At 44.9% G+C, this 27642-nt stretch overlaps 1 protein-coding gene across 2 annotated transcripts in view; it reads right to left on the minus strand.

Annotated features, from left to right (window-relative positions):
- Cadm3 (cell adhesion molecule 3) overlaps positions 1-27642 on the minus strand; it is a 32389-nt gene that overhangs the window by 130 nt on the left and 4617 nt on the right. Inside the window, exons 2-10 of one of the 2 annotated variants that reach the window (XM_029479784.1) lie at positions 13673-13774; positions 11055-11195; positions 10596-10748; positions 9767-9904; positions 9222-9392; positions 6584-6674; positions 5968-6137; positions 2940-3065; positions 1-2142 (exon numbers count right to left, since the gene is read on the minus strand). The exon at positions 1-2142 is cut by the window's left edge and continues 130 nt beyond it. In XM_029479784.1, coding sequence (XP_029335644.1) covers positions 2024-2142; positions 2940-3065; positions 5968-6137; positions 6584-6674; positions 9222-9392; positions 9767-9904; positions 10596-10748; positions 11055-11195; positions 13673-13774 — 1211 coding nt within the window. In that variant the 3' untranslated portion in view covers positions 1-2023. The remainder of the gene's footprint in view (positions 2143-2939; positions 3066-5967; positions 6138-6583; positions 6675-9221; positions 9393-9766; positions 9905-10595; positions 10749-11054; positions 11196-13672; positions 13775-27642) is intronic. The other variant, XM_021159748.2, reaches the window with a different exon arrangement.

The following is a 27642-nucleotide window of genomic DNA, read 5'->3' on the forward strand; positions in this document are numbered from 1 at the left end:
CCCCCCGCCCGCCTGGTACAAATATGGCTTCTGTGTAATATGGACAGAGTGGTTCAGCTCAAAGAGGAAAAGTCATTTCCCCAAAAGCGGGTGCTGGGAGACAAGGAGCCCAGACAGGAGCCCAGTCCTGGGACCCAGGGCTCCCTTGCTGCTATAAGAGGAGAATTCCTGGCTAAGTGAGGGGCTACCTGGGGTGCCCACATTCCTAACCAGGGGCTGGAAGATTCACGAAGGTATTACCTGAACTGAAGGAGTGGGCAGGCCTGCTGGATTGCAGCTGCCCCATTTTGCACACCTGTTGTCAGAGCAGGGAGGACATGCCAGAGGAGGGGGAGTGTGATGCCCAAGAGCATCCTGGGTCTAAGGGACAGGGCCAGCCAGGATGGAGAGAGTGAGTAACTCCTCTCCACAGCAACCAGCTTGGCCATAAGAAGGAAGACAGTCAACCAAAAGCTGATATGAGCACCCAGTCTTCTAGTCACTGGGTACAGAAGATGGGGATCCAGGGTCAGTGCCAGGGAGAGGGGTGCATAGCAGAGACAGTGGCCCTAGCCCATGGCTCAGAGATGGGAGGTCCAGGGAAATGCATGGTATTTCAGAGAGGGGCAAAATGAACAGCCAGGTAAACCACATCCTGGGACTCCTCTCTCTCACATAGGCATTGAGAGTGGTCTGGAAATGGCTAGGATGGAGCAGCCCTCTAGATGAGGTACAAGTCCTGACTATAAAGCGTCCACTCCCAAAGACCCGCCTCATGTGTCCCATGCCCTGTCCCCCCACCCGAGACCCCTTGTCCTTCTTCTCAATCCCTTTTCTTCTTGTTCACACAAACACACATGTACACACATCCATGCATACTTACGCACACTTACACACACAAACACATACACGTACAAGTACACACACGCACAGACACACACACACATACACACATGTACAGAGTTCACATTATTCCCTCGGTTTGGGCAGGAAACAGCTCACTGCAGCGAAGCTCCTTTTAGTAATTTTGTTGTCATGTCTGCCTGGCTGCTGAGGGAGGAGGGACCGAGGGCTGGCACAGGAAACCGGAGAGGGCACGGGGTGACACAGGGTGGAGGAGTAGTTGCTGAGCAATGCCATAAGAGGAGCGGTTGCCGTGCAACAGTCCAGGGGCTTGGGTAAGAGTGAGGGGCCCCTCCGAGGTGGGGGGGGGGCAGCAGACGTTGTTCAGGTCCACAGCTGCCTCTTCCACAGCTGCTGGAGCTGGGAGAGAAGACTGAACCCTACTGTCCCCCAAGGGCAGATTCTGTTAAAAGAGCCTAGCTTCATTCACCTTGTGGGGGAACTGGGTGAACAGGGCTGATTCCACCACCCTCTCTGGAAATCTAATCTCTCTGGGAGGAACATGTTGAAGCCCTGGGTTCCTGTGTGGCTGCATGCTATCTTCAGATCACATCTTTGAACACTCTCCTTCTCATTTCTTTCTTATGTAATGGAAGAGAGGTGGCAGTGTGACACCCGTCTCCCTGTCTGTAGTGCAGGGTTGGCAGAGGAAGAGCCACCACTAGCCTCTGCTTCCATTCCCAGGTTCCTTTGGGACCACATCTGCTGCAAAAATGGAAGGAGGGCTGTGTTAAGCCCCACCCACTAACCAGCCCTGCTCCTCATTCATTTCTAATCCCTCCAACTTCCTTCTCTGAACATTACAGATTCGTTGCTCTCCTTACCCCCATGGCCCCTGCCTCTCCAGCCTTGGAGACGGATTTGATTTGGGATTGTTACAAAAATAATAATAACCCAAACGCAGAGAAGCCACAAAAGGGGCTGAGGGCGACCCACCCCTCCCACCCGCCCTCCTCCCCCCCCCCCCATTCCAAACCGAGTACAAAACCGCACCCAAAGCAGACATTCTGTACAGGGGGCTGGGTGGGCTGGGGAGCAAGCGGGAGGGGCGGCCCTGGGGTCGCTCTGTACAAGTCCAGGTTGGTGACAGCCCAGCAGTCCCCGTGGGGCCCCTAGGGGCTCAGGAGTTGTGTGGGTGCCCCTAGATGAAATATTCCTTCTTGTCATCCCCGCCTGACTGCCCGCCTTCTGCGTTGATGATGGCCGTATCCGCATCTGGAGCATCGTCGGAGCCCTTCGCTTCGTGTGTCAGGTAGGTTCCTGTGTGAAGACAGAGGCTTCTCTTTTCAGAAGCTTCTCAGCCTCTGAAGTCCACCCTGCCCACATTCCTACCCACCCACTCACACCATTGCTCATCTTTCTCTTGCCTGGAGCTTTCTTCCACCCCACCTTCTCTCATTTGCATTTTGTTGCCAACATCCCTCACCTGACCACACCCCCATGAATAATGAATTCTGCTCTTAACTAAAAATCTCATCTATAATGCAGGCAAGGGATAAAAGAAGTGTGTGCATGTGTGCATGCACGTATGTATGCAAGTGCGTTCGCGCACGCACACATGTGTGCGTGTGTGTGTGTGTGTGTGTGTGTACATAAGATATGACTTAGGCATGACCTGTCTTCACAGCTAGGCTGGGGGTAGTAACAGAGTACAAGGAAAAGTAAAAGAGAGAGAAAAGGAAATATATAGGAGAGAAGGTGAAGAGGAAAGAGACTGAAGAAGGGTAAAGGAGCTAAACAGAGGGAAAAGAAGACAAGGGCAAGAAGGAAGGGGCTAGAGACTGATTTGCAGGGACCTGAAGGCAGAGCAGCAAGGAGCAGCTGGTTGAGTGGGTAGGTTTGATTGTACTTGGATGGTTACCAAGTGATCAGGCTTGACTGTGGGGTTGCTGTCACTCAGTGATCACAGCACTGGCATTGCAGGGGTTGGCTGTGGTTTTAGTCTCAGACACCCCAAGGGGCTGAAAGAGTTTACAGGGCCATTTCTGAAGCCCTTATACTGTTTGTCCCTCCCTAACTGATCTCCCTACCCACCCGAGACTCCTGACATCTCTGACCTTTGTGCCGGATCAAATAGTGTCCAAGGAAAATGAGCAGAATGAGCAGCAGGAAGACAATGAAAGCCACAATCCCTCCAATGATGGCGTGGTAGGTACTGGAGGACGAGGGCACCGGACTGGGGTCTGCAGGGAGGACAGGCATACAGTCAGTATTGGGGAGGACCTTTAACTTAAATGCTAATTTGGCCTGGGACAATCCCACAAAAGGAAAATAACACCAACACCAGGAGAAACCAGGAGCTGTGTGCGAGCACAAGGGACATGCCCAAGTTAGTGTCCAAGTGGGTATCACCATGCTGGTAGCATAGTCATTGTTAAAGAAAATTAGTGTGTTCTCCAGGCAATAAACAAACCAGTTCTCACTAGACCATTCAAGTTGCTTTCTTGGCACCAAAGTTTGACCGTAATCAGAGATCATTACTTTAGTGCTTGTGACCAATATCAACTTTCTTCTTTTCCTCTTTTCCAACACACACACACACACACACACACACCTGTGTTTCCCTATCCCATGTCTTCCCACCTCCTGTCTTGGTATTGTGCACTCCTCCCTTTAGTCGATTTGGGGAAGAAACAGTGAAAGTTGATGAATCCAAGCATTAAGCAGTTGGACAGCACCTTGCAAAGAAAATGCTACTGTGTCTCCCTGCCTGAGACTTGTAAGTTTCCCTAGAGAGAGCAATGCTATAATCTGATATGGGTTAGGAAAGCATCTCCCTTCCTAGGGTGAACTCAGGACTTCAATCTCTATCCCAACATCCTTTCCCCAGCCTGAGCTCTGACCTACACAACTGCCTTACCATACAGCATTTGACATCTCACACCCTCCCCACCTGCCCAGATATATCATCCTTAATGCCTTTAGCTTCCCAGCCTACACTTTCTTGAACATATCTTGTTTTATTCTTCAGTAATTCCTTCACTTCAGCAAGGAAGATTAGTGATCCAGTAAAATCCAATCTGACCTTTCCAAGGAAGGAGAACTAGGATTTGCTCTCCACTTTGACATCATCTAAAGGTTTGTGCACTGGGTGTGATTGGGTTTCTCCAATGATTACTGGTGTTCCTTTCATTAGATATAGAAGTCACCATCCATAATAGTATGAGCTGATCTCATAGGACAATATGGACCAAAGGTGTCAATAAAAGTCCCAACCTTTGTCTGAGACCTAAACATCTGAGGACAGGTGCACACACCCAGAACAGTCGTGATGTCTCTGCAGCTTTATGAGCCACAGCTATACCTCACCCACCCAAGGGAGAACTCCTGTCTTTCCATGAGCCCAGCTTGGTTCTTTCAGCCTCATTGGCTCCTGTCCTTTTCTCTTCCCTACCTTATGTTTCCTCAGGCTTGACTGGGCCAGCTTTTTAAGTCCCTTCCTTTCTATGCCTTATTTGAAAAGAAAACATTTGTGCTTTGGTTGTTTTATGTTCTGCTTGGGAGAGTGGCGGTGTGTGGCCCTGGTGTTCCATGGCAAGGCAGGGGCAATGACACGATTTAGGGGAAGATGAGTGAAGATACACGAGACATGGTCCACTGTGAAAATCAATCCTGGATATTTACTCTGGAAGCTATAGAAGTAGACAGTTCTTGGAAAAACACCGTCTCCCACTGTCAAAATGACCTCTGGGATTATCAGGCTTACACAGGCGATTCCTGAAGAGGCTGCAGTAACTCCTTCCACCACCAGACGTCAGCACTGGCAGTAAACTGTCAACCTAGTCTCCCTTAGCTTTTTAGCCTAGGGCAGGATCAAGAAGATACCAGCTGAGGCCAGACGAGGCTATCCATAGGACTTGCATGAGGGACTACTGGGAAGAAAGCAAGGGCTGATATTGGGATGTAAACTGGATAAGTAAATAAATTTAACAAAAATGAAGATAGCAATTGCAGGGCATGTAAACTTTCATTCATTGCTGTTTGCCATAAAAAATGATCTGGAGAGGATGTGAATATCTGAGGGGCTGAGCCTAGATCCCAGAGCCTTGCCATAGCAATTGGAATCTTACACTAGTCCTGTTGCTGTGTTGAGGAATTTCCACCAGCTGAGAGGTTGTCTCTAGAGTCAGAATCATCAATGTATATACTCTGGTCCCAAGCATTCAGGCTTTGGGCCTCTTTCTCATCCCTGAGATTCTGGGTGTTAGGCACCCCACTCCCTGCCTTACTGGGCATTCATGAGTAGAAACCCTGCATTTTCTTCAGGGTCTGAAGACATTCAGGTTTTAATGTCTCTTTTGTGTTTGTATGGTATGCACATGTGTTCGAATGTGCATTTGTACACTAATGTCCATGCATGCCCATGCATGTCTATGCACTAACTGCACAAGCCACAGGAATGCCATCTACCCAATTTATTGAACAGGATAATCCCTCCTTAGCTGAGAGATCACCAAGTAAGATAGGTTGCCTCTGCCTCCCTGACACTGAGATTACAAATGTGAGTTAACCACACCTAGTTCTGTTTTACTGCAACTAGCAAATGCTGACACTAACCTAACTTTCTAGGTGTCTGGTGGCTCCAGTTTTTGAGATAAATTTCAGTAAAAAGCAATTCCATGTCCCTTTGGGAGGAGTAGCATTAGAGAAGCGATTCTGACCATCACTTAGCATAGTGCATGCTTGTTTCGTTTTCGTCTTGGCCAAATTACAATGCACACAGGGTCCTGAGGAAAAAGACTGGAGGCTGCAGTTTGCAAACCATATCTCATCCTAGGAGGAGGAACTCATCAGCAAGCACACATGCTCTCAAGAGGGGCCTTTAAGTGAAGTTGATATTCTCCCCATCAGATGATAAAGATGGTTCCAGAGGAGCAACTGCCTATAGAGAGAGAGTGGGAGCTCATCTTTCTATTGATTGAGCTTTGCTACACACTCCTCGGGCCTAGCACCATGCTTTCTAATCATGGGCATTTTCCATCCCCCACCCCTAACTACCATACACAGTGAGAAGTTTGACATCAGGAGAACAAGAGATGACCAAAGAAGGGAAAATGTGGAGTGAGAGAAGCCAAAGACACTCACCATTGACATTGAGGGTGAAGTAGGCTGTATAGCTGCCCATGTTGCTTGTGGCTGTACAGCCATAGGTGCCACTGTCACTCTTATTCAAAAAGGGGAAGATGAGAGCGCTCTCTTGGGTCATCTTGAGGGGTGGCTCACTGCCTTCCTTTACCCACACGTACTGCTGGGGGCTGTTGAGATAGAAAGATGAGATACGGTCAGCATGGCCTTGACCGGAAGGCTGGAGGAATTAAAAAATGAGCTAGGATCAGGGAAATCTGAAGCTGCACAATGATGCTAAAGTGCGTGTGAAGATGCTCTATGGGCCAGAGAGTGGGCATTGGTGGTGATGTGGGTTATCAGTCTTGGGTGCAATCCGGGGAAGGTAGAGATGTTTTGATTCCTATCTTTCTGTAATGTTGTTCCATAGGGGACCGAAAGGAACTGAGCTAGGGAGTGTTCCAACCTCACTTCTGTTGTTTTGCAGTGGAGATAAAGGAGAAGTGTGGCTGTACAGTTAGGGGAGTAGGAGATATGCCTCGGTGGGTATCAGGGGTCCATGGGGAGAAGATGTGTAGTGAGGATGGTTACCTGAGAAGGTGGAGGAGTATAGGAAACTGAAGACTGCTCTACTTACACTGGATTGCCACGCCCCTCACAATGTAACAACAGCTTCTGGCCTTCACGAGGATGAGCAGGTTCTGGCCTAATCATGGCTGTTGGTGTGTCTGTGGAGAAGTACATGATGTCAGCACAAAACTTCCCACTCTGCATAGAAGACCCTTAAAACCTTGAACTCACCTAGTTACATGCTATAGGCTCCATCTCCCGCCCCCAAAGTCTCAGAAGCTTGAAAGGCTATGAACAAGGCCTTCTTCCTCCTGGTGCTCGCTCTCTCTCTCTCTCTCTCTCTCTCTCTCTCTCTCTCTCTCTCTCATTTTTGAGACAGTGTTTCTCTGTATAGCTCTAGCTGTCCTGGAACTCACTCTGTAGACCAGGCTGGCCTTGAACTCAGAAATCCGCCTGTCTCTGCCTCTCAAGTGCTAGGATTAAAGGTATGTGCCACCACTGCCCAGCTCCTCCTGGCTCTCTTGAACACAGATTGTGACCGTCATTGACTGTGAGAGTAACCCGCTGCAACTCAACCTCTGAGTGCTGGTATTCCAGCACGGCTGCCCTTGTTGGGACCTATAGGATGTCTTAGCAGAGCCGAGGAGAAGCCATGGTTTATTCATGCCTAACAAAATTGTCTGGCACATAGACAGGACCTAATACGTATTTTTAAATGAACAAAGAAAGTGAACTTGACACTGACTGAGTTCACCACCTCTCAGTTTCATCTACTCTGTGAGGGAGCTTTGGAGTGAAAGCAATGCTTGAACACAAAACATCCCTTTGAAAGGTCAGTCCAAACATAGAACGGGAGCAACAGAAACAGTGAGGAGTGGGGGTCATATTTTGGCAGAGGAAAAAAAAAAGCCTGAGACAATATAGATGGGTCTGTGTGGGAATAATGACATCTGTCATTGATGCCAAAAGGCTGCTTTGGAGACTGGGTCCAGATGGTGGCTTAGAACAATGTGACCAGATGCTGGTTTGTAACCATGGATAAAGAGGCTGTACTTTCCCTCAGGACAGAGCCAACCTTAACAAGCAGTTGATGAACACGCTTCAGTTAAATCACACAGGACAAAGAGTGCCAGGGAAGGTGAGAGAATGGGTTTTCTAGGACTTCACAGCTAAAAAGACCTCTAGTATGGGACCTGTAATGTAACATTTGTTGACTGACTGCTGATCAAAGGCCAAAGGGGACCCTGGAGAGTAATAGCCAGGTGGTCCGGTATCTAAGAGGGGTCTCTTGGAACTCCAATAGCTTAAAGTACTCCTCAGTTACAGCCAGGGGACCAGGAATCAAGGGAACTGCCCAAGGTCCAGTGCCACACTTGGAACTAATAAATACAGAAACTTTACAATAATTTAGACCTGGAAAGTTTGTAGGATTCTTCATATGATTCCATTTATTCTCAGTGTAATTCAGAGTGGTAAGCCAGATTCACAGAGAAATCAAATGCTTTGGTTAAGGTACATACATATAGCTAGTATGTCTCAGTCATGGCTAAAGCAGCAACCTGCCAATTGATGGTCTTTCAAAATGGACCATAGTACTTTTCAAAACTGACTCATGTTTAAGTTTGAATGAAGGATCTAGGTACTGATTAAATAGCATGGGAGTTAGGAAATTAATCAGCTTGTGTCTTCCATAAGAAGATTAAAAGCTCTAAGGGTTTTTTGTTTGTTTGTTTTTTGGTTTGTTTGCTTGTTTTTTTTTTTTTTTTTGAAAATCTCCAAGCCTTTTGATAAACTAGGAAAAGAGAGGCATTGTTGTCTATGCCTCCATGCTCAGCTTCCACACTTCAGTTCCACCCTTGCCTTTCCGTGTATGAAAGTTCCTTTGAAAATGTTTCCAGATTTCTTCAGATGAGAAATTCTCGAATATTCTAACTTCTTCAGATATCCCATACTAGTACCAAAAGCAGGGGTCCAGGGAGATGACTAAGAATGTGGGGAAAGGATGCAGCTGTGACCCTAATGACTGGCCATGTTCAATCAGAATCCCAAGTGGAAGCTCGGAACTGGGGCACATAGAGAAACATAGAGACTGGGAGGTAAAAGCCCTCGGAATGTCTCAGCACCACAGAGGGTTGGGCTTCTCTTCCACATACACCTCCTGACTTCATGGACCATTAGAGTGTGAAGAAGCCATAAAGACGGCCATGCCTACCTCACTCCTTTAACAAAAAAACAACCAAGATCAGTCGGGGAGAGCTGTCTTCACACCACACAGCCAGTGCATAGTGGAATGGACTACAAGACTAGTAATGATATATATATATCCCAAGACTCTGGGCTTGCTACATTTACCACCGTAGTTTACAGTCTAGTGCCATGTTCACCGGTGCAGCCCAAGGGTTGGTAAACTTTGCCCATGGGCCAAATCTTGCCAGCTGCAAGCTTTTGTAGATAAAGTTTTATTGGATTGGAGCCCAAATCATTTGTTTCCCCATTTGTCTGTGGCTGCTCTCCTGCAGCACAGGCAGACATGGAGACAAAGACCTCAGCTCTCCAAGCCTTCAGTGTTTACTAAAGGGCTTCTCTTGTGAAGCCTTGCTTGCTGCCTTGTCTGTGCACGGGGCATCCCCTGCAGCCAGCAGCTTTTTCGTTCCTCACTGCCTACCTCACACCCGGTCCTTCTCAGCCCAAAGCCCATGACATACATAACACTTCAATGCGCTGAGAAGTGGATCTGTCGGCTCCCTTCAGAGATTCATGGTTCACAGAGCACACGATGTTTGCTCCATCATCCTCCCGGGTAACCTGGAATGACACTGAGCTGCTCACAGTGAAGGTTTTCCCGTTGGGATCTTCCTGGATTCGTGTTTGGTCCCCTGGAATGCAGAAACAGACAGATAGAAACACACACACACACACACACCATATATATATACACACACACTTTAAGTATACACAGACTGTATCTTCACATATAGATATTGTCTGAACCCTTCAGATTGAGTCTTTCTAGGACAAACTTAGAAAATGTTAGAAATGGATATGAATGTATAAAGAGAAGATACAGCCTCACACACATACACATGTTCACAGAGTGTCTGCCATTCATTTCCTTCATCTCCACTATTTCTTATATGTCATACACACACACACACACACACACACACACACACACACACACACGTCATATCTCAGCCACCCGCTCCCTTAGCCACCTCATCTCTGTAACTCCAGAGCAGGAATTACTCACCGTGGAGTTCTTGGTCACCTTTCCTCCAGGTGAGCTGGGCTGCAGGCTTGCTCCCAGAAGACTGACAATTTAGAGTGGCTGTCTCCTTTTCCCGCAATGATGACTTATAACCAGTGATTATGGGTTTCTGTGGGATTCCTGCCATGCATAGGGAATGGCCAGGATAGGAAGGAGAGGCACCATGAAGTCACAGTTCAAGCTCTCCCTGTTGATATGTCCTTTACATGGGTCAGGACATCTGAGTTCTACTTTGGTTTAGCAAGATGGATAGAAGCATAAAGAGTTAATATTCCTGTTGATCTATCTACTTCCTGAGGACAAGTCTTCCTTAGGAAGACTAAAGGGAGGAAGTGTGGTAGTGTAGGAGGGGTGGAGGGGGCTACACCTGAAGGATGATAGTGACTGGATAACGCAGAGTGCAGGTAGGGGCCCTGCAGATAATAAGAGGCTCAAGAGAGTAGAGATAGAAATTGGAATACAGGGTGAAGATAATTGTATTTTCAAACAACTAAAGAATCTTCTTGGAAACTGGGATTAGACATTTCATATAGAGCTTGTGTTTTCGTCATATAATTTTTGGATTGTAGTGGAATGATCATTCTTTGCTATAAATTACAAACTTTGTACTTAAAGAATGAGATTTGTTCCAGATCATCCAGTAAGTGCTGCAGATCAGAACTCCGTTTCCCTCATATTTAAAGGGAAATGTTCAGGACTTCCCTGTTGTTGTTGGAGGCTTGCCTGGCTCTGGGAAGCTTTGGGGACCCACTGAGGGAGGTTTGTTTGCAAAGCAGCATGCTGTGGAGACACGGGGTTTTGGGAACCTCACCGAGCACAGTGACAAGGGACTTGGCGGTTCGCACAGGCATAGTGAAGATGGAGCATGTGTACTCCCCCTCATCGGCCAGCGCCACATTGCTGATGCTGATGCTGAGCTCATGGGGAGTAGAGCTAACCAGCTGAATCCGATTATCTCGAAGGGCTGGGGAAATCAGGAGAAATGAGAGTCAGGATTCGGCCAGTACCTTGTATGTTTACCTTCCATTCCTGGGCCAATATCATTGAGGAACCTCATAAGAGCTTCTTTGGGGTGATACTTCTCCAGCACCCAATAAGACTATGCATGCCCAGGCCAGAACTGTAGTACTGGTCTTTCTTTGGTAAACAACTAAGCAGCCCACAGCCCCATGTTTCTTAGCCTTTGAATTACACAGAAAATTCCCCATCAGCCTCCCCTTTACCCCTAGCCCATGGTTCCCACAGAGAATGGTCATTCATGAGACATTACCTCTCTTCTCCCCAAAGTATAGGGTCTGCTGGGCAGGATTAGACCACTGCAGAGATGAGTCTTCATGGTCTTTTACTTGACACTTGAGAACCACTGTGCCACCAGCCACTACTGTTTCATCAGATGTCCAGGGCTGGCTATCTGCAGGGGTAGAGTAGAGTTAGTTTCCCAAGGAGCTATGAGGATGTCTACCCATCTCATCTAAGTCAGGCTATCCAAGGCTCTGGTCTCTGTATTCTCTTGAGGCTTCATGGGTGAGCGAACAGAGGTGGTGGTGGTAGTGGAGGGGAGGCAAACCTGATCTTCTCTTGCTTTGGATACACAGAAAGCTTCACCTCTTGTTGAATGTTGGATGAACAGACAGGGTCACAAACACTGAAAGGATAAAGGCACCCATATCTGAACATACTACTACACATGTGTCTCTTTAGATATGGTTCTGCCATTCACCGTTGAGAACACTCACGCATCTCTTCCATCCTATATCTTGCCTTCCTGTTACCATCTATTATAAGAACAAAACCAGCAGAAGAAATTATGACTAATCACCAAAACTGTAATGGGGTAAAACCTAAACCAGCTCTTGATCTATACAAAGAAAGCAAAGCAAACAAAATAGAAATTAAAAATTGGAAACATTCTAGCATATTTTATAATTTTTCCAGCATTTACTTTAATCCAATCATCAAATCTCTCACCAGGCTTTACCACTGTTATTAGGTGCTGTGGCTGCTGTGGAGACAAGGTCTTACTATGCAGTCCTGGCTGGCCTGGTACTTACTGTGTATTCAAGATGGCCTTTAATTTATCAAAGTTCATCTGCCTCACCTTTCTAAGTGCTGGGATTATAGGCATGCAAAATCAAATCCAACTGTTTGTTCTCTTTCCTGGTAGGTCTGCCTGTCACCCCAACTACAAACCCAAGTCCCTATCCTGATATCATTTAAAGATTAAAAGACTAAAAATTTTTCTCTTTAGTGTGCCTAAGCATAATTTCTACCTCCTCTCTCCTTAGAGAAATTCAACAAATCAAAAGCTTAGTTGATAGAGTCCTTGCCTAGCACTGCATGGAGCCCTGGATTGGACACTTAGCACCACAATGGCTACTTGTGGTGGAACACATGTTATCCCATCACTCAGGAAGTAGAGACAGGTGGAGCAAAAGTTGTAGGTTATCCTTGGCTAAGTGCTGAGTTTGAGGCCAACTCGGACTGCATACACCCTGTGTCAAAAATGGGAGAGACAGAGAGAGAGAGAGAGNAGAGAGAGAGAGAGAGAGAGAGAGAGAGAGAGAGAGAGAGAGAGAGAGAGAGCAGGGAGGACAGAAAGAGGGAGGGAAAGACAAGGAAGAGAGGGAGGGAGGAAAAAAATCCAGGGTTTTGTTTTGTTTTGTTTTGTTTTTTGATAAATCAATTGAATGCCAAATGAACCTTCTCCTAAGGTCTAGCTGTGAACCTCTCCAACAAGGATATCTGTTTCCACCACCAGGCACTGTGCTAAAGTTCCCCAGCAAGGATTCTGATTCCTAATATTGATTCCCTCATCTTCAGAATCGCTTTTAGTGACCCAACAGCACTGACCTCCTCAGAGCCAATCTAAAATAACCTTCTCCAGACTCTGATTCAGGAATGTGCAAAAGTCTGCTCTAGGTCACAGAATCCCACAGCCAGCACTATTCACAAAGCTCCGTCGGAAACCAGGAAACACACACACTGCATCCTCCTCAGAGCACTATAAAGACGGTCAGTCCAATGCTTTCTTTGTCACAGACTCGACCCCTACTCAGCCTGCTTTCCTAGTGTCTTACTTTCCTAGTTCAGTATTTCCAGGAAATACACCCTGCTTGATCCTAAGAGAGGGAAGGCAAACTGGAAATTATGTCAAGCAAGACATGCCATTAAGGGCAGTGGTTTCCCAACTGGAGTATGAAGCCTGATGGTTGCTGCTGCCTAAGATAGTAAAAGCTGGAAATGAGGGAGCGTCTCCCATTTCACAGGTACAGACAACAAGGCAGCAGAGGTGAAGAGACCCCCTAAGATCAGCTCACTATTTCTGAACACCGGAATTATATTCTGTCCTCCGCACAGAGCTGTTCTCATTGAGTTTTTTTTTTTTTTTTTTAAATGATCCCCTGAATGGAGAGTTAAAAACCTGTGACAGATTTTGAGGTTTCTGTGTAGTCACTGAGCACATTTGGAAGTGACCTTTTTTTCTCAAAACTTCTCAATGGAAGGTGTCTGAGGCCCTGTTCATTTGCAACAGAAGTAAATCACTTTCCAACCTCTGATCCCTCTGTCCTTGTCTCCCTTGAAGAGTTCTTCTTTACCAGGGCCTTTCCAGGACCTCTTTGTTTTGAGTAATCCACTCCCCTGGAGTCACTTTATTTTTGGAAAGAGGTGTAGGGTTACAGAGGTCTCTGTAGCAGAGTGAGGGAGAGAGTTGGTGCATGGGAAAAGTGGTAGTGGTGCAGAGCTAAGATCTAGACGTCAGATGGAAAGGAGAAAGCTGTGTGGTGATGAGTGGAGAGAGACCATGGGGTGGGGTACCATGAGTGGGAGATGGTGTGAGGATGAGAGAGACATCTGTAGAACGTTGAGATGAAGGGCCTGGTTTCTCACCTTGACTGGCCAGCAGGTCAGGGTTGCTCCAGACTGTGGAGCTGAGGGCCTCCTCCAGTGGAGCCGGAGTTCCCAGCTCCAAATCCTGCTCCTGCCAGTAGCCTGGGGAAAGAATCTCCATCAAGGATGAGCCCTGTGCAAACTGCTAGTGTCTACACTTTCATGGTGGGGGTGTGGAAGGGGTAGGCCCCTAGGGAAAGGAGCTTCATCAGCAAACCTAAGGGAGAGTGAGACGTTAGCAAGAGTTCTGAGAAAGGAAATGACGTCTCTGATAGGCCATTTAAGGAGGATGCTAAGCTTTATCTGTCAATCACATGGTGTTCGAGACAAAAAAATAAATAAATAAATAAAAAAAATAAAAAGGTCTTGGAGACCATTCGGTTCAGTTTTCCCATCTCACAGATAAGGACAAAGAATCCCACAAAAGATTGTGGGGGGTTTGCTACTGAAAAATGGAAAACCAAAAAAAAAAAAAAAAAAAGGAAAACCAAAAACACATTTTAAACTCCTTATCCAGGATTCTTTTTTGTTATACCACATTATCTATTAACACAACAGCAGGTTTAAATACATTAGAATGTATTTCCACAGTTAATTCTTTCACTAAACCTATAAAAAGTGGTGATGTCATCACTCCTGTTTTGCCATGTGGAAGCAGAATGAAATGAGTTGCCCAAAGCCATACAAATTAAATAGAGACTAGAAATGAAATGCATGATTTCAAATCCAATGCTCTTTGTTCCAAGGTGAGACCCTCCTCACTGAGGAAAGATCACATTTGCGGCTAGAAGTCGCCTATAGCTATCCCGAGCATAAGCTTCTATGTAAACTCAGATCCTCTTAAGTTTTCAAGCTAGACTCCCAGGCTCTCACTGACTCTCACTGAGTCACTGAGTCTGTGCCTTCCTCGGATGTCACCAAACCTTGTCACCCAGGCAATGGTCACGACTTCTCTTAGAACTATATCCATTTTTTTACTGTGTTGTGAACTACAGCGGTGTCTGGGGTTCACAGCCCTAACCCAAACCGAGAGAGCAGAGAGACAAAGAACCCAGCTAAGCACCTTCTCAAGATCTCCCGCCACAGAGACCTAGAGTAGCCAATCACATCGCAAAATTTCAGTGAGATCATCAGCTGCTGAGTAGAGACTGGAATTGTTTCTTTTCCTGGGACAGCAGTGCAGGGAGAAGTTTGTCAGTGGTCCCAGCATGCACAACAGTAAGTGTGTGTGTGTGGTGGGGTTGGGGTTGGGGTTGGGGTTGGGGCGAAGGGATAAGAAAGTGGAGGTGGGGCTAAGAGAGAGGGCAGGTGGGTTGGTCAAAACTGAAAAAGAGAAAATGGACAGGACTTGGGAGAGAGAAGGGTAAAAAAGAAAAAAGAGAAAGCAAGCTGGTGCGGAGAGAATAGAGAAGAAAGGGTAGCTTTGAAAGAGGGTGACATATAGGGAGGAAGAGGGGGGAAGGGAGAGGGGAGAGCGAGATAGTGCTCACATCAGATAAAGCTCTAAAAGAGCTTCGTGGGCGGGCTGGCAGCAGTGGGCAGCAGTGTAAACACCCTCCCTCCCCCCACCCCCACTGCTTTTGACCTGGGTCTCCCAGAAGATTTGTGAATTTACTTTGATCTGAGCGAAGTTGAGAGACAAGGTACATCTCTCACAGGTAAAGAGGAGTTGAGGAGTGGGACAAAAGCAATTGATGAAGACAGAGAAGAGAGACAAGGATGAGAGAAAGAAAGAGGGGCGGGGCTCTCGATTCCAGCAGAGAGGCAGTCCTGAGGTTCAAAGTCCTCATTCTGGGAATGCTGTGTGTGGAGGCCAAGGATGTGGAAATCTGGACATTAGTGAGTGTTTCATATCATTTTCCAGGTTATATGTTTTGGAGTGTGCTGTGTCAATATGAAGTAGGAAACAGGATTGACTTTCCTGGAGCACGGGATGCTGGAGGGACAGGGAGAAGAAGCCAGGTAAGGGGCCTATGCTCCCTCATACAACCCAGCAGATAGTCTAAGGACACAGGCTTTTATTCAAATGGGCTGATGAAATAGCCTTGTCATACTTCAGTGTGGGGCTTTCAGTTTGCAGAGTAGATTTTCACCCATGATGTCATCTCAGAACAATTCCAAGGGATAGACAGGCCGGTATAACCCCTTTTAAAGTTGACATCTAAAAAGGCTCCTTGGTTCACCTGAAGGAACCCAAATAGCACACTTCTCAAGAACCCTTCCTGCCCCTTGGGGGCTCCTCAGCTTTCAACAGCTTTCCCTGTTTTCTAGAGCATTTCCACACACTGCACTGTTGCTTGTTTGTTCAGTGACCAGGCTCCTCATGTAAACTCTGAGCTGGTTAAGAGCAGACACGATACCATTTAAATCTACATTTCCTTAAGATTTCCATCCTCATGAGCTCTTGGTGCATGTGACTAGCCTAGTATTTTGCCACCTCCACACTAGGCTGTACATACTGCTCATCAGGCAGAGCCTGTTTCAGGTCTACTCTTTCGTCTGTCCTTGGTCTGTGTCTTGTCCTTTCCTTGCTCTGACCTGTTCATTAGGCGTTTTTTTTTCCCCTGCATAAGATAAATAAGTAAAATGGTGATGTATAGCATTGAAACCCAGCTGAACTCTTCAGAGCCAGAAAGCAACGAGTAACCTTCAATAAATGAAGTGTTTGGGATGTGTTCCATTTATTGCCTCTGTATATTTGCAGAGAATTCACTTTAGACTGGCTATTTACTATTTACTATCAGAATTCACTATTTAGGATGTGGCTGGGACATCACTCCCCCTTCTGTGGAGTACGTGTGATGTATCTGCTAATTCTGAAATGTACTTGCGATCTTGTATCTCTACTCTTGAGACCTCTGTTAATATGTCTGAAAGTTACCCAGTTTTACAAAAATTGTAGGCTGCTAGCGATACGTTCTGAATGGCCATTCCCATGGGAGCAGGTGAGTGATTGTAATGCTATCATCAGGACTGTGGATAAATAGCATAAATTATAAGCCGATTTACGAAAAGCTTCAACTATCGTCGGATTAAAATTGTGCCAGTCATTTATGACATCACTATGATTTCCCTCAAAATGTTTGGACAGGAAAGGGAAGAAGCTGAGGCGTATTCTAAAAGGGACATATGGACTTTGAAGTGGAGTTGGTAAGGATTCTACTCGGGGACTTTGGAAAGAGCTGCTGGCTCTGTATATGGGGAGAGTCATGAAGGCGAGCTCCAGTCTTACTAGCAATGTAGGTTGGGAAATGCCAGTCTTACTAGTTACATTGGTTATCTGCTCACAAACCTTTTTGACTTTCTATTTCATTCTCTCTGTCTGTCTCTCTGTCTCTCTGTCTCTCTGTCTCTCTGTCTCTGTCTCTCTGTCTCTCTCTCTCTCTCTCTCTGTGTATGTGTGTGTGTTGTATGTAGGTTTGTGGGTTCATGAGTATATGTCTACATGGGCATGCAAGTGTGCATGTAGATGTCACAAGCTAACATAGTGTGTCTTCCTCACTCATTCTCCAGCTCATATTTTAATTGGCTTTTAAAATTAAATTTATTTGGGTATGTATGTGTACTTGCATGTGCATGTGTATATATGTATATGGTTTTACACACACATACATATATATACATATGTACACATACATATAGTGTCTGTGTGGAAGTTATAGGACAACCTGCAGGAGTCTTTCACCATAGCAGTCCTGTGCACTGAACTCAAATTGTCAGCCTTAGCCAGTAAGTAAGCTCTTTTGCCATCTTATCTGCTCTTTACCTACTTTTTCTAAGGCATCCACCTGCCTCTTCAGTCATGATGCTGAGTGTTCAGATGCATGCTGCTATGCTAGGCTCTTTACATGACATGCTATGCTAGGCTCTTTTTACATGACGAGTGCTGGAAATCCAAATTTAGGTTCATAGCAAGAATTTTACTGAGCCATAACCCCATCGGACTTTACATTTTTCTGCAGATTGGCTAGCCTGGTCTTCAAGGTCATGTATAGGTTGATGTAAACCCACCTGTCAACTTTGTCTCTTTTACTGATTGTACATTCTAGGCACAGCAGCTATTTAGAATTTCATTTAAAGTATTTCCATCCTGGGTCCATTCCCTTTTCCATAATAACTTGATTTTAATGCTGTTTACCCATCTCTATGGGTCTCTGCTCTAGCTTTTAAGCCTACTTTATGTAACTCTTCTTTCAAGACCACCATCTTGGTGGTCCCAGATGGGAATTGTCCCCATATCTCTGAGATTCACTACATTCTCTGCCTTCCTTATGAGATGTGGCGCCTTCTTCCCTGCATTGCAATCGGGTTCCTTCCTAAATCATAAAGATGCTACAAGAACAGTTGATATCTGATTCATCTTAGTATCAATACTAGCCCTAATACAGCATATTGCACATAGAAGGTGCTTAATAAATATTTATTGATTAAGTGAATCAGATGCTGAGTGTCTTCTGTTGTGAGAACAGAGCTCAGAATCTGTTAGTGAAAAAAAAAATCCAAAAGCACAAGAAGTAGGCAAAGAAAAGCATGGACTCCCTGAACATGGAGACTCTAGAGATCTACAAGGCAGGGCTTGATATTTATAAAGCCCCCTAGTGTTAATCTCAAGATTCAAGTTAAGAGGTCCATAGTCCTAACTCCAGACAAGCTCACTAGAAAGCTATGTGATGTATCTAGTAAGGGTTAGGATGGGACAAGCTTTAATTATAGGTCTCTCTGGCCATGAAGACCAAGATTTCTGCTTCTTCTCATGGTACTGCCTGTGAAAACATGCATTGTGTGTGTGTGTGTGTGTGTGTGTGGTGTTAGGTTAGGAATAGGAGAGGGAAGACTCTCTTACATTGTTAGTCAGGAACAGTTTAACTAAACAATGTTCAAAGCTCTTATCTGCACAGTGAAAAATCACAGAGTATCAGGCTAGGGTGGGTGCTTGTGGTGGTGGTAGTGGTGGTGCTGTGATTGGCATCCAGTGAATTACGGTTTTAACTGGATTGTATAATTTGCCTTCACTTTGGGGTATATTTTGTCAATCCTGAATTTTCTATAATGTGGTGCTCTTTGGTTAACCAAACAACAGATGTGTTTATTTAAAACTTTTGACAAAACTTGTTTATGTTTTCACCACATTCTAGCATCTAGGCTAAAAGCAAAAAGGTTGTCTTGTTAGCCTTCAGTCATTCTTCATGGCGGGGGTGGGGGGGAGGTCTGAATCCTTTTTTTAATGTTGTTGTTTTTGTTTGTTTGTTTGTTTGTTTGAGACAGGATTTCTCTGTATAGCCCTGGCTGTCCTGGAACTCACTTTGTAGACCAGGCTGGCCTCGAACTCAGAAATCTGCCTTCCAAGTGTTGGGATTAAAGGCATGTGCCACCTCCGCCCAGCTCTGAATCCTTGTTTTTATTTACCTGTGGGTTCTGATATCCTTAGAGTTCTTAGCATTAAAAGGACAAAATAATCCTTTCCCTATACTTGTCTTCTTCTGATTGATTGTTCTTATGGGGAGTAGCACAGGCAAGGATTTCAGACTTAATAATGCCCCTCTACAAAGCATGCATTGGCACCAATGACTCAGTTTTTCACTGCAAACACAAGACTTCACACATAGTAAGGACTCAATAAATATTTATTGAATAAATAAGTGAGTTACTCAAATGAATAAAAATGTATTATGTCTGCAGTGACTGGTAGGCAAAGCTATGAGAGTATACCACCGTGACCCTTGACTGGTTGGTTTATGTATCTTCCCTGTCTCCTTTGCTCTAAGGATCCAGAATGAATGGGTGGCGTTATTAACAGTGTCATGGGTGCACATTTGGCATGGTGGGACAAAGGAACCAGTCCTGGTCTGCATAACGTCAGCTGGACTCATGAATGTTTGAGTCCAGAGCTGAATGCTTGTATCCAGAGCCCCACTTCCTTGACTCTAGAGAAAACCAGCTCTCTGAGTAGGAGTTGACTATGATGGTGGTGATGGTGGTGATGATGATGTTGATGGTAATGATGAGGGTGATTAATATGATAGTGATGGTGACATCGATGATGGTGATGATGATGGTGATGGTGCTGCTGCTGCTGCTGTTTGCTGCTGCTGCTGGTGATGACTCAGCATTTCTCTAACTCTGGAGTTAAAAATAATGTTCAGCCCAGCCTACTTGTTATTCCTCACGACTACCATGACAGGTGGGTGGAGAAGTGTTATCTCCAAGCGAAAAACATACTGGGGGCTGTGGCCTAGAATACTGAATCTCTTTTAGAATGGAGTATCCACCCTTAGGAGTCTCACTGCTGGGCTCCCAGATCTGACAGTCTCACCCAGCTTTAGCTCCTTAGTGAATTGCTGTGTACATGTGGGTCACAGGCAGCAGAGAATGGCCATAGCAAAATTAGAATTGGAATTTGGCCCCTGGAGGTTTTTCTATTCTCAGAGCCACATTTTTCTTTAAGAGTAAATGTTTGAATGTGCATTTGGAGGAAACTGGACCAGTTCCATCCGAATCCTGATTTAGAAGATAACTCCAAGATTTGGAGGAGTCACTTTGACTTCAGAGCAAAAACACTCAGATCACAAAGGACTCTCTTTACACTCAACTTCCTACAGCTGGTCTTTGGCAGCCACAAATGTGCCACATTTACCAAACTCCTCCCTGTTGACATCCTTTGACAGCTACCAATGTATTCTCGTCCTGTGCTACATTCCTGGCTCACATCACCTATTTCTTTTCTTAGATCCCTGTTTGCCAATACTTGTGTGACCTTAAGGAATAGCCAGAGGGAGGCTAGGCCTTACGAGGGGAGTCAATTCTGATTCTGGGACCCTCTGCTTTTTCAAGTGTGTTTCCTTTTATTTCCCATTGGGATGGGATTCTGTCCACAGTGAGATCATGAAGTCCTCACGGACACCCTCCTTTCCACCACTCAGGAACACTTCAGAACCCTGGAGTTCAGTCATGCTTTGGCTGCTGCTCTCTGATCTCTGTCTCCCTGTTCCCCTCCCTGTTTTCTCTCTGTCATTGGGTTGCTGAGAGAAGGTTTTCCTTATTGTTTCTCCCTATATTATTTCTGTTGCTGTCTAGTTTTTCCCTCCTGGAGCCTTGTTTGTCAAGAAGCCTCTTGGGCCTAAAGTCATTACTCTCTCCTGGCTTGATTTTACTCTCCTAAGAGGCACAGATGTAAGTGGAAACAGATGGGGGAAGGGTAGATTTCCACTCCTCCTCCAAGGAACTTCTATTATGGTAATTAACCCTTTGGTTTGGTACAAAGCCTGGGCCAGAGACTTCAAGAGTTGAGGAGTGTATCATCTTCACACTATTAAAAGTACCTCAGAGTCAGGTTAGGAGAGACTAAGTCTGGATTCCAACAGGTTTTATGATGATGAATTTCACATACATCTTTTGGTTCCTTCCACAGCAGGTTGGAAACAAAAGGTTTTCCAGGCTAAATGAGGAGAAGCACCTTCAGGCTAGTTGGCTAACTCCTCTATCTTGGTGTGGAAAGGGAATTAAAATGAAAACCTGATCTTGGTGTAATACTCTTTTCTCATGAAAATTAAAAGTAAACAAAAATCCAGTCATTCGAAAACATTCTTTATATGCAAATCTTAGGAAGATTGATCATGTTATGAAGGTAGGTGTGTGTGTGTGTGTGTGTGTGTGTGTGCGCGCGCACACACACACACGCGTTCTTAAGCCCCACAGTCAGATTCCATATTCTATCAGTATTTTCTACTGACCCCTAATGGCCAAAGCTGGTTACTCCTAAGAGCATTCACTGTTAGGATGAGAAGAAAACTTGCTCTGACTCTGGCACCTGAGTGCAATAACTTTTCTCCTCTTTCTGTTAAAATTGAATTGCCCCAAATAGTTTCTCCACCATGACTCTCACAAATATAGACTTTCAGAACTGACAAGATCTTAAGTAGCAGTCAGTCCAAAACTGTTATGTATGTGTGTTTGTGAGCATGCCTATGTGCAAACTGCTGAACTACAGCCCAAGTGCAGTTGCTTCTTGTAACTATGAGAAACCAAACCGCCAAGAAGTGTAAGAATCCGAACAAGTCCCACAGGCAGTCAGTGGAGCCTTGGTTATAACTCTAGTCTGTTGTTCTTATCACCACATCATATAGAGTATTGTGGGCTAGCTAACTCGGAGAGTCAGTTGCCACTATGGAGTGTGATTTTTCTTATCTGGTGATATCTATGCTCCTTCTCATCCTCCATGTGGGAAGGACCTCAAACCTTAAGGGAAGTAAGGGAATACTAACTAACAGACAGGTTGGAGAAGTTGGGGTGAAATGAAGAATAGATCTCTGCAGCTATGTCAGATGGCATGGAGTCTTACCTACAGACTGCAGTTTCCCCAGAAGAAGAATTTGAAGGGCAGAGGCTATTGCTGTGTTGCTAAGAGCTAAAAGCAGTGGCCATGAGAATAAGACTGTAGTGTGTGTGTATGTGTGCATGTGCAACATGCACATGTTTTTACATATGACTTCAAATGTACTCCTGAATCTACCTGATGGAGCATGCACGGTTCACAGTCATGGGAGCAGGCACTTGAGTGTGAAGTGGAAGAGAAAAGGGTTGGACTAGATGGGAGGAGAGAAGCAGAGGAGCGTGTCCTATTCTTGAGCTAGAAGGAAAAAACCTGAAGGCAGAAGTGGGCTTGCTGTAGGTTGGGGGGTGGGGGGCGGGAATGCTCACAGACTTAGTTAAGATTCTGAGGAGCAGAGAGACTGGGAAGTGGGTGGCAGAGAAGGAGGTGGGGACAGCTGTTGCTTTGATTTGCTACTGAGTCAGTGTTCTTGATGCATTAGCGCTGAGAGGGAGCCCTGGGCTGGCCCCCAACCAAAACAAGCCCCTCTGTAGCCAATATTGAGTTGTAACGAGGACAAATGCAGTTGGGAGACAAAGAGGAGGGACATCTGATCCCAAACAGCTCCTCGTTCAACTTAGCCCCTTCACAAGCATCTAGCATTCAGCACCAGCAGCCTGTGAGGGAGCCAGAAGGCAGAGCAGTGAAGGACATCACTAACAACTTCTGGAGAACAGACTCTGTGTAGGTATACGATTGTACCTGGGATGGGGATAGCCTTTTTCAGGGTCTGTCTCCCCAATGCCTTCCCATAATGATCACGTTCTTCAGAAATCATGGAAGGTTTGATAAGGGCTGTGCATTCTGGCACAATAGCTAAAAGGCTGGTTTTGTGTAAAGTTTTGTGTGCCCCTTAAACTGAGCAGGAAAGTATTACACCTGTCCCATAAATTTGTTATTTTTATACACACACACACACACACACACACACACACACAGAGAGAGAGAGAGAGAGAGAGAGAGAGAGAGAGAGATGCATGCACAAACGCACATGCACATGATAAACTGGGAAAATATGCATCCCCCATACTTTAGGAAAGCATTTTGGAAAGGAAACAAAACAGCATTGAACATGGAATTCATTTAGTGTATTGAAAGGTTATGGGAAGATAGGAAATTGAGACTGAGCCGGAGAGCTCAGAAAATCAGGGAGGGACTTGCAGAAAACAAACAAACAGATTTCAGGAGTGTGAGAGATCTCAAGTAGAGCTTTCAGCACCTTTCTCCCATCCTGCCATAACTACATGGCACCTGTGTACCTAACCTTTTTGCATGCATATGGAAATTCCCTTCTTACAGTGTCCCACCCCATGCATTGCTGTTTGGGTGGTGTTTCAGATCTCTCAGAGTGATGGCTTGGCGTGATGTGATAACAATAGTTTGGAAAAGTTTAATTTCTTCTGAGGCATGCAGGAAGGCATTTATCTCTGCTGGCTCTAATATTCCTGACTTGTTTTTACTGTTTCCCTTCACTGGATGATCAGAGGCAGAGTGTGAATGACAGGTTCAGGGCAATGGTTAGGAGTGCTACATGAAGAAAAATATGTGTTCCGCTCTACACACCCACTCACGCTACTCGAGTTCCCCTGACTCCCCTAAGCCTAACTGAAATTTATTCTCTCTCTCTCTCTCTCTCTCTCTCTCTCTCTCTCTCTCTCTCTCTCTCTCTCTCTCCTTCATTCTTATCACTTAAAAAAGAAGATCTGTATTTTTAAGAATGCGGCATTGTTCATGCCAGCCCTACTTCATGCTTTTCTGAAAGTTTAACTCTTCTATGAGACAGACACATTTTTCCAAGTCTACAAATCTCACAGTCTCCAAGATGATAAATAATGTTGTTTTGACAGAAAGGCCCCTCTTCCCCTCCTTTCAAACCTCCTTGAATGTCTCAGCTTCGGTGTGGTTGTCTCCTGTTTGCTCCCTAAGATGCTTGCATTTTCCAACGTGGTCATCCTTTCTCTCTCCTTCGGCAAGTGTCCTTCAACACACTACGATTCTCATTATTCATAGGCCTGTTTTTATTTTTTTCTGACACAGATACACAGCTATTATTATGACCCAGATACAGAGCCCATTTCACATGCTCATATTAATCAGAACCCCTTACTTCCAGAAAACCATATGGCTTAACCTCAGAGCTTCTCCCCAAAGCAGAATTTAGTCTCTTTCTTCTGCTCAAACTCCCCAGGAAAGGGCCAGAATCCGCTCCTCCCCAGGGCTAAGGCTCAGTCCATCTGTCACTGACATTGGACTCCAGGGCTTGTAAACCAGAAAAGACTTGGCATTAACAGCAGTTGAGGATAAATGAAAACATGGAAGGCTCAGGGGCTTAGTGATGGTGTGTTTTATATTTGTGTGAGATTATAGGTTGCAAGTTGGAGGGGAAACATATCCTAGGTACTTGGGGAGATTTCATTATTAGGAAGTGTAAGAACTAGCAAGCACCATGGTCCCACTGTAATTTTGCATTGCCGAATGACAAATGCTTTGGAACAGATGGTGAAACTGGCCCTTCATTTTATAATGGAAGAACTTGGCCTCAGGCTCTTTAAAGGATGGACATGATGATGCATTCCATGTTACCTGTTATTGATGCACTCATTAGAGTTTTTCTGAATTTCTAAAGGGTATCACATATTTAAATCAGAAGCTCCAAAACCAAACTCACACTTAGGGTTTTTGTTTTTGTTTTTGTTTTTGTTTTTGTTTTTGTTTGTTTTTAACCTGGGTGAAGCTTAGGCTGCAAAGCAAAGGGCCAAGGCACAGGAGGTAAAATAAACAAAAAGACACATGAGACAGAGTCCTGTCTATTCTCAGTGCCACCTGATATTTAAAGAATGAGCTCTCCATCCCACTTTGCTAATGTCTAAGACAATTATGAAACAAATAAGAGATGGGTTGTGGCCTCCTTATAGATGGATAGCCAGGACACAGGCTTCCATCACATTTCCTTTTCCCAGGGCAAAATGATACGCCTGACCTTCCTGACCCTGAACTAGAAGTAAATGAGCTAAAGGTGCTTATAATTAGCAATCAATATATAATTAGTACAAGTCTAGCTGGAGAAGGGAAAAAAATAAGTGTTTAGCAAATGCAATCTTTTAGTTCTTAAAATATATATGTATAGCTTTGTTATGCTCCTGGATTACCTTCCCAGATGCGAGATTTCACACTGAGGGATGAAGGACATATTGAGCAAAGTTAGCATCTTTGCGTTTGAATCCTTCTTGAAATAGGTCCTGCTCTTCACTGGAGTGGAGGGGCTCAGGGAAATGAGTGGATGCAAGATGCTCCAGCTGTTGCTGTAACCCCAACCCTACCTTCCAGAAGGCTCACTCATAGAGATAAATCGCTTCCATTACCTGCCCTTGACAAATGAAGCCTCTTGCTTCAAGTGAGGAAACGAAGGAGGCACCCTGAAAATTCATTCTGACATTCTGCCTCCCCAGCTAGGCTCCTTTCTAGGTCATTTGTACATATAAAATGTACCCTTGTGTAAAAATTGTCATGGGGCATTTTACGTTCAGGGAAAGGGGAGCTCGCCCTGATCTGATGTGATGATGCCACACTGGCTGGGTGGCACTCGACGTCATCAGAATCTTGGCAGAAGTGTACCAGAGTCCACCTTAAAGATATATCTACTGAGATTTGGCTACGGACATTAACCTAGGACAGGAAATTTATGATTAAAGCCATCTTCTCCCATAAAAGTAGAAGAAATGAATCAGGGTTCTGATATTTAGTTTTTATTCCTCTCATATGGTGGGGTCCTCTATTACCTAGTTTTTAAACAGTTACATATCATGTTTTCATTGCTGATGTGGAGGGTGGAAGGAAATCAAGCATTATATCAAGAAAGGTAGAGCTGGCATAAGACTCGGGGTGCTATTAGGTGCTGTAGGTTGATGACCAAGGAAGACTCATTCTACCCTCCACATCATACAGGAGCAATGCCATCTCAATCTAAACCACAATATATGCAGATCTGGTTTAAACTATGATTCCGGTTACCATAAAGCATGCAGTTATTTTTTAGGCCATGTAAGGACGCTCTAGACCCCAGTTTCCTGAACATCTATAACCTGAGAATTACTTTTCGGTTTCTTTCCTACAGTCATGAGGACTCACAATGTCCCTGTATCAGGGTTTGGTCTTCCTTTTAAAAGATCAGATCCACACATATTTCTGACAGAGCAGGAGGTGTGTGTGTGTGTGGGGGGGGGCAGTTCAGCCAGCTTTGAGGACTGCCCTGTGAGAGCACAGATTATAAAGCAAAAGGTAGAGCAGGACCATGGAGAGCAACAAGAAGTGCCTGGAGTGACACCATGAGGGCCCAGCACCATGGAGAGCTCAAAGCACAGGTATTTTATTTGAAAGTGGACAAGTTAAGGTAGCAAGCTCTAGTGCTCACAGAACTTAATGTCGGACTTTCGTTGGGATCATTATTATCCTACATCCATTTTTTTTAAAGGATTTCGTTTGAGTCTATTGTATACATCCAAAATATTTTGAGGACCACTACCAGATTTCATTTGTGATGGAAGTGGTTTTAATTTGCTATATGCTACTGAAATTATACTTAGGATTATTGTCCATAAAAGGAAATAATATACAATTCCTGTGACCCACTCCCATACCCTCCTAGAAACACTAGGATGCAAGGGAGCCAAAACGTTATAACCATCACATAGGTTACATGGCATACCCAGATGTTCTGATGCCACCAATTTTCTATAAGTAGTTAACATTTGCTGGTACAAGGAGAGGAGATATGGGACCAGGAACTTTTGAAAAGAGTGGTGTCACTAGAGCTTAGAACCCTATATTTTACAGGAGATATTTAGGCATTGGCTTCTACAATTAAGGGAATTTTGGTAAATTAATAAATAAGTCTTTAATACTTTCTGGTTTAATGATGAATATGTAGATTTAATGAGCCACTATGTGTGGGGAAAAAAACTCAACAGATTTATGTGTTCTACTCCTCAGAGGTTGGTTTTTCAGGACCAGAATGGATGGACTGCTTTGTCACATACAAATACTGTGGTTTTACTTGCATAGTTGAAAGAGCTCTAGCCTCAGCTACATCTGACCTTACAAAGAACCATCACCCTCTCCCTCCCTCCCTTTTCCTCTCCTCTTCCTCCCTACTTCCTCTCTCTTCCATTCTTCCCTCCCTTCCATCCCCTTATCTCCCTGTCTTTCAGACAGCATTTCTGTGGAGATTTTGGTTCTCACGGCCTATGGGTGAACCTCTAGGAGATGACCCCATACAGGAAGCAAAACATTCCAGTGTATTGGCTTGTAGACAATAGTTAAGCAGGAAGCACTAGCCTCTGACATTAAAAAGAAAAGAAGATTTTGGGCTGGGGTAGAGATTGGTGGTAGAAAGATTATCTATCATTTAAGATTCTACAGGTTAAATCAACAAGAACTACAGAGAAATGAAATAAAAATATAATTACTCTACTTTTCTAATATTCTAGATTATTCATTAAGCAAGAAGCTGACTGCTTCAAGGAGAATCAGGAATCAAGACTGCCATCCTTAGATGACTAGATGACGTTTCCTTTCTGAGGCTCAGATGACAGAAAAGGGATTG

Source organism: Mus caroli, chromosome 1 (genome assembly GCF_900094665.2).
Source record: "Mus caroli chromosome 1, CAROLI_EIJ_v1.1, whole genome shotgun sequence".
Classification (NCBI taxonomy): Eukaryota; Metazoa; Chordata; class Mammalia; order Rodentia; family Muridae; genus Mus; species Mus caroli.